Raw genomic sequence first — 17,788 nt, forward strand, 5'->3', positions numbered from 1 at the left:
TCACTGAGACTCAACATAATAAGTATGTATGTCCATGAAAACAAATAGAAAAAGGTTATGTTTCAGCAGCAGTCTAAAATTAGAGGCACTACATGCTTTCTACACTAGCACCAAGAGGATCTCTGAGTACATAATTTTGGGTCCTCAACCATATCTAGGAGTCCCTTTATTTGACAAGCTGAGCATCCTTCTCATAACGAAGTCCTGCTGTCATCCAGAGCATCTAACAACGTCACTTTTTAGCATGATGTAATAAATATGCTCAGACCACACTTAGTGAATGCTGATTTCAATGAGTTCAGCACATAGTGACCACAGGTTTTTTTTTCTCAGAAAGAATAGGCAGGAAAGATCAGAATTTGTGTAATCATCTTTGGCTTTCCATCTGATTTTTGGTCTCTGTAGAACAAAGATTTACATCCTGCTTGTCTCACTTCCCATGAAGCTTCACATATTACCACCCTGTAGAAGAGCTAGAAGGTGGAAACGGGAAAGATACTCTTTTTTTTTTCCTGTTGAAATCTGGCTACTTTTCCAGTCTTGTCCCACATTGTTATTTTTTTTTTCTCCAAAGGCAGAAAAATATAAAATGAACAAACAGGTCTGGACATAGGCACTGGAACCCAGACCTTAATGTTAGCACCTGAAAACAATTATCATTTTACGGGAAGTTTATTTTGGCCATGACTTAAAATCAATCACAAATTAAACAATCTAACAAAGTACAGGGTAGGTTAACTCACAATTGCCCATAGCAGAGCCTCTTGTACTTCTGGAGTGGTTGCTTTTGACTGCTGTTCAAACAGCATCCTGGATGAGTGTGACTGAATCTAGCAAAAAATAATTCTTTTTTTTTTTTCAATTGCTGCAAAAGCAAGAGGGACTCCAGCATAAAAGGTGAACAGCAAGCCCTGTTTTCAGAACTGAGTACTTCAGCCATAAGTAACAAACACAAAACCCACTGCTCATTTTCATACTGACTCTTTAATCACTGCTAAGTCTGATTTTCCCAACTTCTACGTGACACTATTTCTAAAACTTTAAAGCAAAAGTAAACATTAACACTCTCATTGACTTGACTGTAAGACACAGGGGCCTAAAATCTCTGACCCAGGAGAATACAAAGAAAAAAAACGTAAAACTGTACAAATGAACTTCACAGTGCATGTGAAGGTTAAACCATACCGTATGTTCCTGAAAATATGCAGACACAACAGGGAGTTGTAGGGAAGTATAAATAAAATCCAATACAATAGGCAGATAATCTTTTGCATGAAATTTACATTATTGTTCCTTAAATGATAGTCTTTTAAAAGAGTTTGTGTTTTCTAACATGTTTCATCATGTTATACAGAAAGATTAATGACATAATTATTGTAGTAGGGCATAAGATTTACATTGAGTTTATATCAGAGTTGTATTTTTTAATGCATTATTTTACCACATATCTATATCAAAAATTTCTTACTGTGTTTCTGTATCTGTTTTGGTCTATGTGACAAATGGATTCTATGACTACATTCTCAGAAATGGTAATCCACACAGGAACATCCATGTAGAAAATTCAGCTTTCATACTAGAATAAAAATAACCAAGTAGCTGATTGCTGATTTTTGGTGTTGCTGTTGTTATCATTATTACTTAAACCATTTAGTCTCATGAAGTCTATTCCTATTGTATCTTAATTTAAAAATATTTTTTACCATTATACTTAGAAGTGTTTACGGTTTCCTCTTTCTTAAAACCAAGCTTATGTAAATGAAAGACACGAACCTTTAACTGTTTGTAAGTTGATCTACTTTCCATTGACTACTTTTCTATTATTTCCACTGAAATTCAACAAATAAGCAAAAGAGAAGTTAAAAAAAAAAAGGTGTGAAGCCCAAAATAGCTGCTCTAGTCATCAACAGATTGTCTGGAACGATTCAAACAGGTGTTTGTGAGAGAACGAGCTATTTTCCTTGGGGCTGTGGGGGTGAATTCTAGAAGTGAAAAAACTACTCTAAACAGGTCCTGGAGAGCAAGGAGGAAAACCATCACCATTTTGGGAAAAGTAGGACAGTGGAGGGTGACCTCAGGAAAGTGTGAGGTATCTTTTTTTTGTGCTAAAGGAGGACAGCAACACCAAGTCCAGCACCACAACCAAGGAGGAGGGAGTAGACTACACCTGTGCAACATTCCACAGCATATGGATGCAATGTGTGGTTGTGTGGGTGGGAGAAGACCGTCACCAGCTGAGAGACACTAGATCTGGCACCAGTGTGAGTCATGGGTCAGACATGGCCTAAGTCTCTCATGGGTAAAGCCTGGTAAATTTTAGATATCCAAACCAACACCACTTTTGCTTTTCAAAACAAATATAATTAAAATGAGTTCCAACAAAGTGTCTTACAATATTCTTGTAACCAGGTTAGGATGTCACAGTTGGATGAGTGGACAACCAGATGGATAAAAATCTAGTTGGATGGTTGGCTGAGAGTGTAATGACTAATAAGCAGCAATTTACCTGGAAGAAGATAACAGGCAGAGTACTACATGGGTCTCTCCAGGGATCTATGTTTAATGTTAATGACCTGGAGTCGGCAGTGGAGTGCTTGTTCATGTAGTCTGTAGACAACACCAAACTGGGGAGACCAGTCTATATGCTCAAGGGCATGGCTGCCATCCACAGAGACCTAGGCAGATTGGAGGGATGAGCAGTGAGCTGAATATGGTCAGCACTATCCCCTGGCAGCACAGACTGTTGACAACATCTGAGGCTGCATCAAGAGAAGCACAGTCAGTAGGTTGAGGGATGGACTGTCCTCTTCTGCTCAGCACTCATCAGACCATATCTAAAATACTGTGTCCAATACAACTGAGTTACATAATGCATGGAAGACTTCATAAATTGTAGTGACTTTAGCAGAGGCCACCTAGATGCTTGGGAGATGGAACACTTGCCCTGTTAAGAGAGGCTAAGGAAGGTGGGCTTGTTCAGCCTGAAGAAGACATAGCTTCAGGGACATCTAATAGCAGCCTGTCAGTGCCTACAGAAAGGTCATTGAGAAGGTGAAGCCAAGCTGTTCACAGAGATGTGTGGTGAGATGACAAGGGACAATGCACATAATTTGAAACAAGAAGTCTAGACCAGCTATATGGAAAAACTTTTCAACCATGAGGATAGTCAAGCAGTATACCAGGTTTACCAAGGATGTTGTTCAGTTTCCACACCTAGAGGCTTTCAGGACTTGACTATATAAAGTTCTGAGTAACCCATTGTGGCCTTACGGCAGACCCTGTCTTCAAAATGAAGCTAGAACAGATGATCTTCCAACCTGTACAATTCCGTGATTCTAAAACAGCTCACAGAGCTCTTAAAATGTTCTTGGTATTGAAGGCAGAGAACACATGCTACTAATACCTACCCAATTTCTTCCCTGTAACCTACTTACAATCAAAATGTCTGTTTTGTTTAGAAATAGCAAACTGAATGATAAAGTTGATGTATTTTGAGAAACAGACTGGCAGGCACTTTTGAGAAGAATGTTACCTTCTCCTCTGAGGCAGGTAACAGTAGCATGACTGACAATGTTTACTGATCTTGGGTAAGAAAGATCTGCTCCCAGAGGTTCTCTTGAGAATCTAAAAGCAGATAGTTAGTTCAGCTGATGTTAACGGTTTCTGTCAGAATTTGGCATGGTAAAACAGTGTTGCTTAAACAGACCTACTCCTGTAACACTTATTCTGTTAAGTGGGCTCTTCTCCAGTTAATTGTTTCTGAGTTCTCGAATACACAGTCGGCAGATATGTGTGGTGCAGTGCATTCTGACTGCTGACATATTTATTGGTGTGTTTTTGTGATGGCTGACCCATACCAAAGTCTCTGTGCCTCAGCTGTTCGAAAAGTGGTTACACAAAGAAAGAGATGACAATCAGCAAAGTAGGTGTTAATTTGCAAGTTGGGTACAGGCAAAAAAGGAAGGACATATTTTCCCAGGCTTCAGCTGCTTAAATGGGGGGTATTCCCCTGAAGTTGTCTGGGCAAGACCTGAAATACGGAGTGCTACTGCCTGACATACTAAATTTCCTACTTACGCATTGATTTTCTAACACAACCTTAGTGCTGTGTTAGCATCATTTCTCTGTTCATTCCATCTGCTCTTAGGTCTCCCCCGCTGTTTCCTAGGAGATATATTGCCACAATGCCTGCATCTGTAAGGCAGTGGCAGAAATGGCGCAAGAGCCACACTGTTAGAGGCAGCATTAGTACCACCTGAACATTTGCTGGGTTCTCAGGGGATCCCACCACCCACCTTTTCTCAAAACCTGAGGGAGCCCTGGTTACACAGTCAGCTGCTTCAGAGTGCTATGGGAATGGGATGCTGTGGCTTCTCAACTCCTTTCCACCTATTTGCTTCTTTCAGTTTAGTACCTCTATTTAAAAAAAGATTAAAGTGGGGTTATTTTTGTCCAGTTGGCCTATTTAGTGAACATTCTAATCTTTTTATCTACAAAATTTTATGGGTTTTTTTCTTGTTTACTATGCATTTATCAACACTACTGATTGTTTATGTTCTGTGCTTTAGGTGGTCAGGATATGTTTTTTTCATATCCTTGTAGTTATGATCTAAGAAACGAATTCCATACGTAATAGTAAGCACAATAAACTGAATACTGCAATTAAACGGGGATGATAGAATATCAGGGTTGGTACATCTTGCCTTGTGCCTTAATGTCTTCTCTGTTCTTCTCTTGATAGGCATATATAAAACTGATTATGGCTAACAAAATGTAAAGAGCCTTACGATGTTTCTAAAAATAGACCTGTTTCTCACAAGTCACCAGAACTCCAGCAACAAACTGTTAAGTATATTTGGAAACAGATAATACAGAAAACAATTAACTTTTGCCCATATGTGTAATGAATTCTATGGTTTGTTTTAAATTGTATTCATCTTTGTTTTCTTCACAGGCAAAATAGGTAAACAAGAATTGTTTACCTCTAACAGCTAATATCTTTTTCTTTAGGCAGAACTGTGAAAAAAACCAAGGTATTTTCTGAATGTATGCAATAGGAAAGAGAATTTATGAAAAAATGCATATAATATTAATCAATAACTTCTTTGGGGTAGAGAATCTACTCATTACATGAGAACAAAAGAATAGTAAAGATTTATAGCTTAAGTGTTAATGGTCCAAATATAGAAGAAATACAACCATTTTTCATTATTGTAAGAACAACATTAGGAAACTTAACATAGCAAGAGTTACGTTACAGTGAAACCTACAAATCGATGATAGATATTTCCTCAAAGAAAGCTGTCAGTATCTTCAAAGTAAAAACTTTTTTGCTTACATCTGCTTTTGTAGATGTTAGGAACATCTCATAGTATTCGGGAAACAACAGATACTTGACCAGTCAGGTTAAACATGAAAAGTGTTAATTCCTTAATACATGAGACTTAATTTCCACGTTACAACTAATTTCAGCTGCTAAAGGGCTATCTCCAGTGTATCGATTGCATATCCTCAAATTTAAATATTATTATGTAGCTAACATTTAGCAGCAAAAAGAAAACAAGAGACAGAAAAAAATACCAAAGTGAATTAATATGCTTCTCATACCTAGTACAACACCAAGTATATTTAAACAAGATACATAATTCACTTCATAATATTCTTGTATATTCAGCCTTCAGTGACCTGTATTTCAAAACAGGATCTGACAAAACACAAATCTCTTACACAGTCTGAAACATTAAGAAGGCTTTGAATAAAGTTCTTCATTTTGAAAGGTCTGGGGAAACATACTGAAAAAAGGAGAACATTTCTCAGCTGTGTCCTCCAACAAAATGCACAACACGTTTGGCTAAGAAGAAATAAAGGAGCAAGGCTTTTCTGTTGACAAAAGGCTTTTTTGCTATTTCATTCCAAATCTTCCAAGAGAAACCATACTCCCCTCCATGCCCCCTATCATGAACTATTCTAAAGCAAGCTAAAAAGCCCCATGACCTAGAACTCTGGTCTAATGTTGGTATCCTCGAGTTACTGAAACTGAAGAAAAGAAATCGCTTTTAAAAAGGAAATATTAGAAATGGAAAAGCTATGGTGGCTTGAAAGAATTTAAAGTACTTCTACATGTCTGCTGTAAATATTTTGTCCATTTCTGCCTGTAGGAAGTACCACAGTCATTTTTACTGAAAAAAAAGGCAGGACTTCATTGAAGCAAAGAGAGTGCAATATTCAAGCTCACTTAGTCTTCACTAAAAGAAGCTTTTGTAAAAAACATCGAGGATATAGTCTGGCTTCAAAGAGTAGAGCTAAACTTAACATGCTAAGTATGTATGACTTACATAAAATAGAAAGAAATTAACAGAAAACCTGCACAGATCAAGAGACTCAGTATTTTTCTCTGTCACAGATGTCAATAGGCATACTAAAATGAACGACACAAATTTCCTGGAGATTGAATAACATTGAAGTGGATAGAAGTATTTGGTGCAATGTTTAATGCAGATAGAGAAAACCACAAACTGCAAACTGACTGACAATATGCTGTTTGTTATAAATACATCTTTGGTATGCTTAATTTACATGCTGTTCATCTTTAAACTGCAAGTCAGCTTTGATGATATTTACAGGCACCTATTCCCAAAGGGAATATACACAAATGTAGAGCTGGGGACAATGTAAACTCAGAAAAAAAGCCAAACTAAAGCACGGAATAAAAGGGCATTCTTCAACTTTGTCACTATCAACAGCATCATATGGATGTCAGCTAAATGCCCCAATAATATGAGAATAGTGTGACCATAAGAATGCGAATGGACCAGAGTAAATAAACTCTCAAACTTGCTATATCATATTTCTCAAATTTTCTCCAACACATTAAAAAAAATGAGCTCATCTTCTTGCCATAAAACACCACCTCAGCCTTTACTCAGGAAATAATTTCTGCTGACTTGAATATTACACTGTCTTGATAAAATATTCCCAGGAATTCTCCCAAAACTTTGAAACAAACACTAAAAACCCAAATGGTTTGACTTCTAGTACATTTCTAAATAAAGTATCAGAAACAAATCTAAAATATTTTTCATCTTAAACCACAGGTAATGACCTGATTTTCTCTCTAAACTTCCCATTTACAGATCTAATTTTCCAGCTCAGCAAAAAGAAAACATAATTTTCCCTACAGATGTTAGCATTGTAATCTAGATCTATGGACTAAAAATCAAACACTGGCTTCTTCTGGTCACATATGATCTCTGAAAATAAAAAATTCAGAATCTGAATTCAAACAGATATGATGCCAAAAGACATCCTTACTTGCAAACATACTGAAGTCCTATCTGGACTTTATTACTTTAATTTCAATAAGCTTTTGCTAAATAATGGCTTTAGCTGGCCATTTTGCTGATGGTGGATTCAAAGTCTAGTCTCTTGGAGCTGCAATAGATTCACGTATCAGTGGACATAGTGATAAAAAGACTTTTGGTCTGTAACAAGGAGTATCTTCCTCAGTATAAAAAATGTATTCTGCCTTTGATCCCTTAGAGGTACTCCCTTGCTAGAACCTCCTGGACAGTACGCGTATCAAAAGCAAGAGTAGATTCAAAAAGAAGACAACTGTAGTAAAAAGTGGTATTTTAAAATAATTTTTGAGGCCATATATTAAAAATATAAACTTTGTGATGTGTTGGTTTTTTCCATCAATTATTTCCTCTGAACATCTCCATTTTTAGATTCTGCTTTTCTCAGAAATAAGTCAGTACAATACCTCTGTACTTTCAGGATTTCAGAAAGCAGAAGAGACAGAGATCAAGGAGATTTAGACTAAAAGAAAGGAACTGGATTAAGGGCGTGTTTTAGTTCAGAGTTCCCTGAGTCACAAGCATCAGAGAAGGGCTGCCAGCACATCTAGGGAACATGTTATCAAACACAGTTGTTCTGATGCCCACAGCCCCTGATTCCACAGTGGCAATATACACAGGAACTTTCAGCTACTGAACCACACTCCTTCTTGACATACATAGTAAAATAGTATATATGACTATGCAGGTTAGTGCTAAAATTCTAGAGAGACTTAATCCTTCTTCTGCACTCTGGCACTCTGAAGTTGCTTGCACATTTCTGACATTTTTCCCCTGAATAAAATCTGCAAGAGTCATATGGGTTTCTTCTGCAAATACGTATTTTTTTTGTTTGCACCTCTACATACTTTCAAAACTTTAAAGCATATTAACATCTTAATTTTAATAATTTTGTTAAATTATGCGTTGGAAATTACTATTTTGGGTATGTTTTACAAAGTACAGCTATGTGACTCGCATTGAATTTATGAGACTTCTGACAGCTAAATTTCTAAGTGCTCATTTGAAAAGAATAAATGATTAATTGTAAGTGTGTTGTAGAAACACCAGTTATCCTATAGCAGATGATAAATGTATTTCACTGGATATTGGAAAGATTAAGATGAGCAGTTTAAAACAGTGGGATAAAGAATTACTTTACAGATAGCTGCCCACTCCAAAACTTAACAGTGTTCTATCACATACTGCACTATTCACCAACTGCATCCTATTCCCTATTCCAAGCTATCACATAACTACAGTTAACTTCAAGCAACCACTTATTATCAATTTTGAAAGTTGCCTAGCATCACTAGGCACTGGGTGATGCTTCAAAACACTGACACAGCCCTGCTCTGCAGCAAAGGGACAAATGACAGAGATGTTCAGAAAGAGTCTGAGAACAGATTAGTAATAAATCAACAATATATCAATAAGTAAGGTATGCAGGGTTATTATTTTCTTATAGTTGCATCTGTCAGAGATTTAACAGTTCTATAGCTTGTTATGATGTCTGTTTCTGCACATTTTCAAAAGCAGTACTCTAACTTCTAAGCAATTTCTACTTGCCTTTCGAGTACCAGTGTGCTAATAAAAAGACAAAAACATTGTAGCACAATCCTATTACAACTATTATAATGAACAAGAATTTGTGCTTTTGATCTTGAGCCTTTGAACTTTTTTGCTTTGAAATTTAGTTAGAAAACATACAAGTCTACCACAGAGAACACAGCTTATCCAGAGGGAACTATAGCAAAAGGGATTTTTGGAGGCAAAAAAAAGACTATGAAAGACGGCAAATATTTTCCCATGTCTGTTAATATTTTACCAAAAATGCCAAGTCCTATGAGGACAGGACTAAATGGATGTAATTATTTTAAGCTAAACACAAATAAAACAAAGATATTAGTATGTAAGTGCAAATTCAATACAATCCATCATCATACCTTGTTATGCGTCTGAGTTTGTCCAACCAGGATAAGGATATTTGACGAGATAATAGACAGGCAGAAATTGATTAGAATTATTGACCTCTCAGATCTGATGTACCTGTTAAAACAAAAAAAGAGAGGGTACAACTTTTCTAAAAGGAAAACAGCTAGTAAAAGTCATACAAAGCTTTGACGCAATTCTCGCATTAAATATTGGAGATACTCTGAAAGGTAAGCGCTCTCTTTCAAGTGCTCAAAAAGAGTATCATAGAGCTATCACGTTAGAAACATAGGAACTGTCATATTTTGATAGATATCCTGAAATTTTCTCTTAGTATCTTGGTATCTTGGTGTATCTTAATAATCTACCAATGCTTCTTTCAAAAACTGCTGGCAACAGTGTTCTAACGCCATACTGATAAAAACAGGTTTGCATGCATTCATGTCAGGAACTTCTTATACTCTCTGCTCATCCCTAGGAGTATCCACAGCTGGCATAGACTACTCACAACAACTAACTTCAGAAAAAATATGGTGATTTACATAAACAGAAGATCTGGTCCACAATGCATAAAAAAGATGCAGGTTGGGTGATAATACTATGGCAGTGCATTTTGAAACACATTATTGGGATAACGATAAAATTAATCTTGAAGTTCCAACACATATACAAAATAATTCATATTAAGAAACAATAATACTGTAATATCTTCATCTTCATAAGACCTAATGCCAAAAATAGCTAAGTTTGTACAGAAGCATTAAATTATAGCAGAGAGGTTCACACAGTCTCTCCTGCAAACTTACGATATTCACTTTACAAGTATGTTTTGGACGAAAAAGTCAAATATTCTTATCACGTACTTGCTTACAAGATGCAAATGTTCTTGTTTTTCTATACACAGCCTTTTATATGCTACAGGACAGGAAGAGAATGATTATGGTTTCAAGTGAAGTACCTTACTGACCTGATTTTCAGAGCTGCTAACGGAGTATATGTTGACTGCTTAAGTAAATGAAAGTTAAGGATGCTCATTTCCTCTGAAGACCATGCCATACGTTTGTATATTCTATGACCTATACTATATGCTTCTCTGTGGAGCTCAGTCAATATTGCTGTGTCCTCCTGAGCTGTACGCCTGCAGCTGACACTGAGGAGGTCACAACAATGGGCTCTGAACCCACGAGAAATGCCGAGCTTTGGACATGAAATGAATTTTAGTCCTTTTTGCTCAGCTATCCACTAAGTAATATAGCATTACATTTTTTAGTTAAGACGACAGAACAACCTGATACCACAATCTATATTTTTTGTTAAAATGTATCAATGTTGTTAAGGCTAGTTCAGTGTGTCTGAAAGCACATACAGAATGTCTAGTGCCTTTGTCTATATATACTGCTACTTTCTAACTTGTTAACTATTGATTCACCTGGGCCAGTTCCCAACACTGAGTATCTATGGACTACAAAGGATCTTAGGGAATGAGTAAACACAGTGCAAGCAGGAACTCACAGCATTGACTTGAGCTAGGAATGTTTTAGTTTTTCTGCCAGCCTGCTGTTGATGAAGGGAAGGGAAGGGCAGGGCAGGGCCGGGAAAGGAAGAGAAGGCTGAATAATTGATTGACACTGAATTTATTTTTCAGTTGGAATTTTCAGTTGGGGGAATCAAATCAATCAACCATAAAAGAACATTCACGCAGGCCTTCTTTGGACCAGAACACCTCTACCTCATATCACTTCTAAAAAGGCCTTGCCATTCAGCAGGAAGGTGGATGTTCCAAAATATAAATACAGACATAGGGTCAAAATATCAAATTTCTCCCTACCCCTAGATTTATAAAACTAAGCATATATACATGTAAGTTTCAGTGTCTATCTTCTCCCTATAGTTCATTACTATGTCCTTGTGAGAAACATTTGGAAGGCATATTTTAGCAATTCAAATGATAAGCCACTCAGTTGTCATAATACTTATCAAAATATCTCACCAATTGAATACAGAGATCTATGTGAGTTATCTTTTCTTCAGCTGGACGCAGAACCGAAATTAAGTCCATAACATATCACACAAATTTTAACTCAGCTTGGAAGTTACCACAATCATAGAATCATAGAATCAATGACTGGTTTGTGTTGTAAAGGACCTTTAAAGATCACCTAGTTCCAACCCCCCTGCCATGGGCAGGGACACCTTCCACTAGACCAGGTTGCTCAAAGCCCCGTCCAACCTGGCCTTGAACACTGCCAGGGAGGGGGCAGCCACAGCTTCTCTGGGCAACCTGTGCCAGTGCCTCACAACCCTCATTGTAAAAAACTTCTTCCTTGTATGTAATCTAAATAATGAAGGAAGCCAGTTCCACTGAGCATGACAGCATTTCCATCCAAGTGCTAAATATATCAGGGAGTGCAAAAATAACACTATAATTCTTCAGATGGGAATTATATCCTGAAATACTCTCATTCTTAGTTTTGACAGAACCGATAATTCTTATACTCTTTTTATTATAACTTATGTACCTAGATATTCTATATTTCTTATATATACATCCAATCTTGTGCGTCTCTGTGGCTACATAACAGAGTGAAAGAGAAAATGGTGTAAAATGATCCAGCTTCTTCTAAATGTAACATTATATCTGTTGATTTTAGATTACTCTAAAAATTGTTATTTTCACTGTGTATTTCTTCTTACTTGCCTAAAAACCTTTTTTTTTTTTATTATGGAAAACAGAACCCATGTTTGCTTAAAAAAAAAACACCTATTAATTTATGTGACTTTTTCTTTTCTATTTCTTCTACACTAACACATCATTCTATTTCTCATCACTTCTCAAATTAATTTTCTCCACAAATATCTATTGTGCTTTTGAGTCAATCCAATATTTTAATACAGTAAACTCAAGATGAAAAGAAAGTCTGTTACTGAAATGTACCACCACACTATTTGAGACTACTTCATTTTGTGGTCTTTGTTTAAATTTATAACAGAAGTGGATAAACTCAAAATCAGTTGACTGAACCTCCCTAAATCTGCAATATCTGATGTGGCTCTTTGATATGTCTTTTTTATCACATAGAAGTTTTGTTTTCAAATGTAAATGGAGGAAAAGCATTCCAAGGTATAGGCCAGAAGCCTCACATGAAATATATCATATAAAAGAAATCTGTGAAATGTTTATTAGCACTATGAATAGCCCACTGAAAAAGCAATACCATTCACACTGAAGAGCAGAAAGAGTGAGTTATACCGTCACCAGTAGGCCAAGAGAGTAAGACTAATCGATCACAGCAACAAAATTAGGCATCAAAACACGCACTACATTTTGCTGTTTTTTCCTTTTCCAAATAACAAATGTTGCCTCTAATTCTCTCTTTAAATTTTAATTCAACTAAATATAACTACGTATTCACATTCAGCTTTGTCAATCCATTACATACCTCCATAGTGCTGCATAGACAACGGCTAGGGTGATCAAGGCCAAGCATGAAAGACCACTGCCTACTATTAAGGTCACTGAGGGTGTACCAGATGATTCCATGATCTGTAGGTTACAACAGATAATCATGAAGGAAGCCATCCTCCAGCAATTAAAACAATAAGTCAAAAGACAAAAAAAGCAATAAATGCAAAATGATAAAAGCAACCACGCTGTGACAGATAGCTTCAGTAATATTACTCCTGAAGCAGAAATCAACTTACTTCTGAAACTGATCCATACATAACTCTGAGATCTGTTTAATTATTGATACGTTCCTCAGAGGCCTTCGAGCTTTAAAATGCCTTACAACACCCGCATAATATTTTGAAAAATAAAGAAAGTAGTAATATTACAATGCAATAGTAGACTATGACAGTTAAAATGAATTAAAAGATATATTTCTCTTGAGAAACAGCAATATTTGGAATTGTGTATTAAACAGCTTGGCTTCACTGCTATATATTAAAGATCATCGAGTAATTTGTCCCAGAGTTTGTTTCATGCTTGTTGCAGAATTACCAAACTTTCTGACTTTTAATAACTTTCACTTCAATCCACTGTTCCCACACACTTAATTTCCTTGGGCCTCTGATTGTCTAGAAGGAATGGCAAGGTACCTATGGCAAAAATATCATAAGCCTTCCGTAAAGAAGCTGGAAATTTAGAACTATTTGCTTTATTGTGTGCATGAATAAAAAATTAAAATTAATAAATGACCTTGAAAACAAACTAGCTTTCCCTGCTGTAAAAAAAACTATTATCAGATACCAGGTAAGGTTTCTCCTCTGGGTGTACATGTGCTCATGTTCTGAAACAGACATGGTATATGCTAATACAAATGGAAAAAATTTAGATCTAAAAGTTTGAAAGGATGATGTGCCTCATTTGCCAAAATGCTTTTCAAAGCCTCAGGGATTTATTGTAAATTATATTTTACCAATATAACTTTTGTCACCCAAAGAGGAGATAAGACTGATGTACTTTTAGGCCAGATCTCAGGCAGAAAGTAACATTTTATTTCAACCACTTTGTTCCAAACTGATCTACTTTGCTGTTAAAAAGAGTCTGATCACACGCTTCCAAATCTAGGAAAACAAAATTATGCCTTAGCAGGATAACTTGACAAATATTTGCTTTTTGGCTATTTTTACATTCAGTAATACTGGCAGTGCCTGGTTATACAGTTAATCTCTTTTTCTCATGCAAACTTAGTTATTTTTCTTACATCACACCAACAGACTACACAGAAAATCTGTGCTGAAAATGTCCAATGCAGATCTGCAATCTGTTTAACTACAGTATCTAGGGTTTTCCTACCAAGAGCAGTAATAAAGCCCTGTACGTTCCCCTGGAAAGGCTTGCAACCTTTAAAAAGCTTGTTAAGTTGGTAATTGTTCGATACAAAAGTTTTCAACACGTTTGCATCACGATTAGAAGGCTTTCTCTGAAAAATCCCGAGTTGGAGAACACGCGAATTTCACCAGGTTTTAGTTATATCACAGAATCGGGAATTCATTTCTCCAAGATGCTGTAGACACCAGGAGACTTAACATTTGCCTACCTGCAATATTAAACAATTCCTCCACGCAACCTCTGAAATATAGCTGAGAGCAAAGCTCGACTTCCCCCTTCCCCAGCCCCCCCACTATTGCCTTTTGCATTAAAGCTGGATATCCCCCCCCCCATTCCCCCCCTCCTCTTTGTTACTTACTATTTCTCTAGGTTGCTGAGCCAAAATGGCGAAGGTAGAGAGACGATCACATAAGCATTTCGTGTGGGATGCATCGGTAAGCACAGTTTTACATCCCTGGGTGGACCAGGTTCCCAAAGAGTCGTTCCTGCAAAGGAGAGAGAGAGGGGGGTGGGGGGGGGGGGGGGTACGTGTGGGATCACAAAGCCGGGGCAATGACTCCTGGCGGCCGGTCCGGACCCGCAGCGCGCTGCCCCCGCCGCGGGGCTGGGGCGGGAGCGGACCCCGCGGAGCTGTCCGGCGCGCCGGTGCTGACGGCCCCCGCGCCGCGATGCGCCGCGCCGCGCCGCGCCGCGCTGCGCGGAGCCCCGCCAGCCGCGCCGGCAGCCGCCCCCTGCGCTGCCAGCCACCTCCGAGCCTCACCAGAGCACTGCGAAAAACTCATCGCGGGAAGAGGGGGAGGCTTCTCCTCTCTCTTTTTTTCTTTTTTTAATTTTTCCTACCAGCTGTGTTTCGGGCCCTTTTGTAAAAAATGTGGTGGTCGGTAGTTGTAGTGCCTTTTCTGTTTTTTTTTTCTCTCCCCCCCCCCCCCCCCCCCCCCGTGTGTGTGCGGCTAGTTTAAAGGCAGATGGTTCTCAAACATCTGTCTGGGTCATGCCACTTGGACTGGGAGATGCCGGATCTTCTGTTCCGATGGCTATTTTTGCTGAGGATTTTTGGTTTTTTGGCTGTTGTTTTTAGTGATCAGCCTTAGAAATTTCACCCTGGAAACGGCAGCGTCAGATGCCTCCAACTCTCGCCTTAGCTCCAGCAGAGGGGTGGATTTCAGTACAGCAGCACACACCACCAAAGAGACACGCGAGTTCGCCCTCCAGACATCACTCAGTCAACTCGCCTTTCCCTAGCTCCCTCCCCCTTCCTGATTTCCTTTTCTTGGGGTGGCAGCACCGCGCTAACCCCAAGCCAAAGCAATCATTTGCTGGCACATTTCACCAGCCGCCCCTAAACAAAACAAGATGATTAACACGGCCCCCGAATTCAATTAGACATTCAATATGCTAATGCGAGGTCTGAAACCCACCCCAGCAGAACAATAAAAATGGTATCAACCCACGTTTTCTTTGTGCGTGCAAGGAGAGGGAGAGACAAAAAATCATCTCTCCCTTTTCCTGAACTGCAGTGGGGGGGAAGTAATTTCTACAGGAAAAAGGGGGTGGTTTCAGCTAAACCAAACCTATTCTCTTTACATATGTTATGTTTAGAGAACAACAATGGGTTTCTTTCTTCCTTTTTCCCCTCCTTTCACATCCAGGGAGCAACTGCAGTGATTCTGCTGCCAGCAGCAGCGTGAGCGCTATCTATTCCTGTCCATTTCACCTCAGGTCACTAAATGACTTGAAAAAAAAGAAAAACGAAGGTGGAAGAAACAAGGTGGGGGAATAATAATTTCCAGTCCCTGTGATCACCCCGGCTTCACCTCTTCTGCCTCAACAATCCACCTTTGTGAGTGATTCTATATGCCAGGACACTCATGCAAAGGCAATTTGTTATCCCAGTCCCGCTCTCAGAATGCAGTTCACCCCAGCCCACCTCGGCATTTTGCGCCACTGGTTTTTGAACACACACCAGATGTAACCCTTACACACTATTGTCTTCAGAACAGTGTCCTGTAATAAACAAAACAAACAGCAACTAAGGGGAACAATTGTGAGAAAATCACCAATTCTTCAAGCCACTAAAGATGTCTGTTAGCTTTCCTTCACAAATGGTGTCATTTAGAGAGCCACAGGCTAAATCAACACCCATTTTGAAAAATATAGTTACATATTCTAAATTCCAAAGCATTATCTTCTGGATAACTTAACCAATTTATTTTATTAGCTTTCCTGTCTCTTATCTTATTGTGACACATAGTTATGGCCAAATGAAATGCATTTATCTGTGCTGATTAAATATTAAAGAATGATAGCTTAAGAGAAAATGACATGTTTTAAAACAAAAGGATGGTATTATTCATCTTGAGAATAAGATTTAATATATTGCATTCACCCTATGTTGAAAAGCACTGGATACACAACACACACAGTTATCACTAAATCCTTGCAGATGGTGTCCAATGCACAGTTAGACAAGTTCTAATTATAAAAGGTAGACAACCACAGAGATCAGTTTAATTTAAAACGAAACATCTGTTACAATTATAACTGTATTTAAATTAGTGTAAATCATGGGCTGTCCATCAGGGTTAGAGGGGCTCATTCTGTTCTTCGAGTCACTTGTGCAAATACAAAATTCCAGTCATACATAAGCTTAGCAGTTCGCTGTTGTACTATGTCACCAGGTATTACAAATAGACTAGACGTTTTGCAAAGCTTCTTGAATATTACCGAAAATTTTAGTGGAATTTACAAAAGCACTCTGAAATGAAGAAAGTGCTCTAATTGAATTTAACAATAAGACATCCATTGACACAGCAGGATCAGAGTCACTCTAATATGGACAACTTAAATTTCGCTATTCATTTATTCAGTGACAAACTTCAATTTCTTGCCTAACAACATTATATTCGAATACACAACAGACAAAAATTTTGTGATTAAATATGGTCTATCTCCCTCTTCTAACCTATGCATTTAGAAAAAAAAAGCCTCACTAATAAATATATTTGTAGCCTTTTGAAATGGTGGCTGACAGAAGTTGTGCAGAATGTTATACTAAATCCACGAAGGAGACAGAATAATGAGCAAAATCCAGAATAAAAGTGTAACTGCAATTTGTTGCGTGATGTTTATATGCCTGCAGAACAGTAAATGTATGATTACTATCTCACTCAGAGATGCTGGACATTTTGACTTGTCAGCATAAAATCAGTATTTGGTTTTAGGTATGAAGTAAACAGGAATGGAAATATGGAGCTAAACCAGATGTATTATACTTAGTACATCTCAATGCTACACTTCTTATGAAGTCCTCCATCTGTGATCTGTCCCTCTTACAATACAACTCTTCTGGGCCAATCAGAATCTGTGCTATATTTGGAAGTTTCATTCCTTTTTGGTATGATTGTCTTTAACTATGTGTCTAACATTTAGGGTTATCCTATGAATATGCAAGAGGGCACCTATTTTTCCTGTGGATCTTTCTTATTATGCAGAAAGCTATAAAGGAGTGACAGGTACTATTAACACATGTTCTATTTATATCAAGGAAAATTATCAAATTGAAAATACGTAGCAAATATAGATGTAGGTTCATGCCCATTATTGGCAATTTTGTACTGTTCCACCGAGCTACAGCTGATTTAATCAACCTGGCAGTATTTCCATTATATAAGCAAAGGAATTCCCAGGA

The 17,788-nt window shown here is 37.8% G+C and overlaps 1 protein-coding gene across 8 annotated transcripts in view; it reads right to left on the reverse strand.

Moving 5' to 3' along the window:
• Positions 1–17,788, reverse strand: part of ADGRB3 (adhesion G protein-coupled receptor B3) — a 474,460-nt gene that overhangs the window by 87,276 nt on the left and 369,396 nt on the right. For all 8 annotated transcript variants that reach the window (XM_075414589.1, XM_075414591.1, XM_075414590.1 and 5 more), the window contains 3 exons: positions 14,459–14,585; positions 12,707–12,810; positions 9,281–9,383 (listed from right to left, as the gene is read on the reverse strand). In XM_075414589.1, coding sequence (XP_075270704.1) covers positions 9,281–9,383; positions 12,707–12,810; positions 14,459–14,585 — 334 coding nt within the window. The remainder of the gene's footprint in view (positions 1–9,280; positions 9,384–12,706; positions 12,811–14,458; positions 14,586–17,788) is intronic.

This window comes from Opisthocomus hoazin, chromosome 2 (genome assembly GCF_030867145.1).
Source record: "Opisthocomus hoazin isolate bOpiHoa1 chromosome 2, bOpiHoa1.hap1, whole genome shotgun sequence".
Classification (NCBI taxonomy): Eukaryota; Metazoa; Chordata; class Aves; order Opisthocomiformes; family Opisthocomidae; genus Opisthocomus; species Opisthocomus hoazin.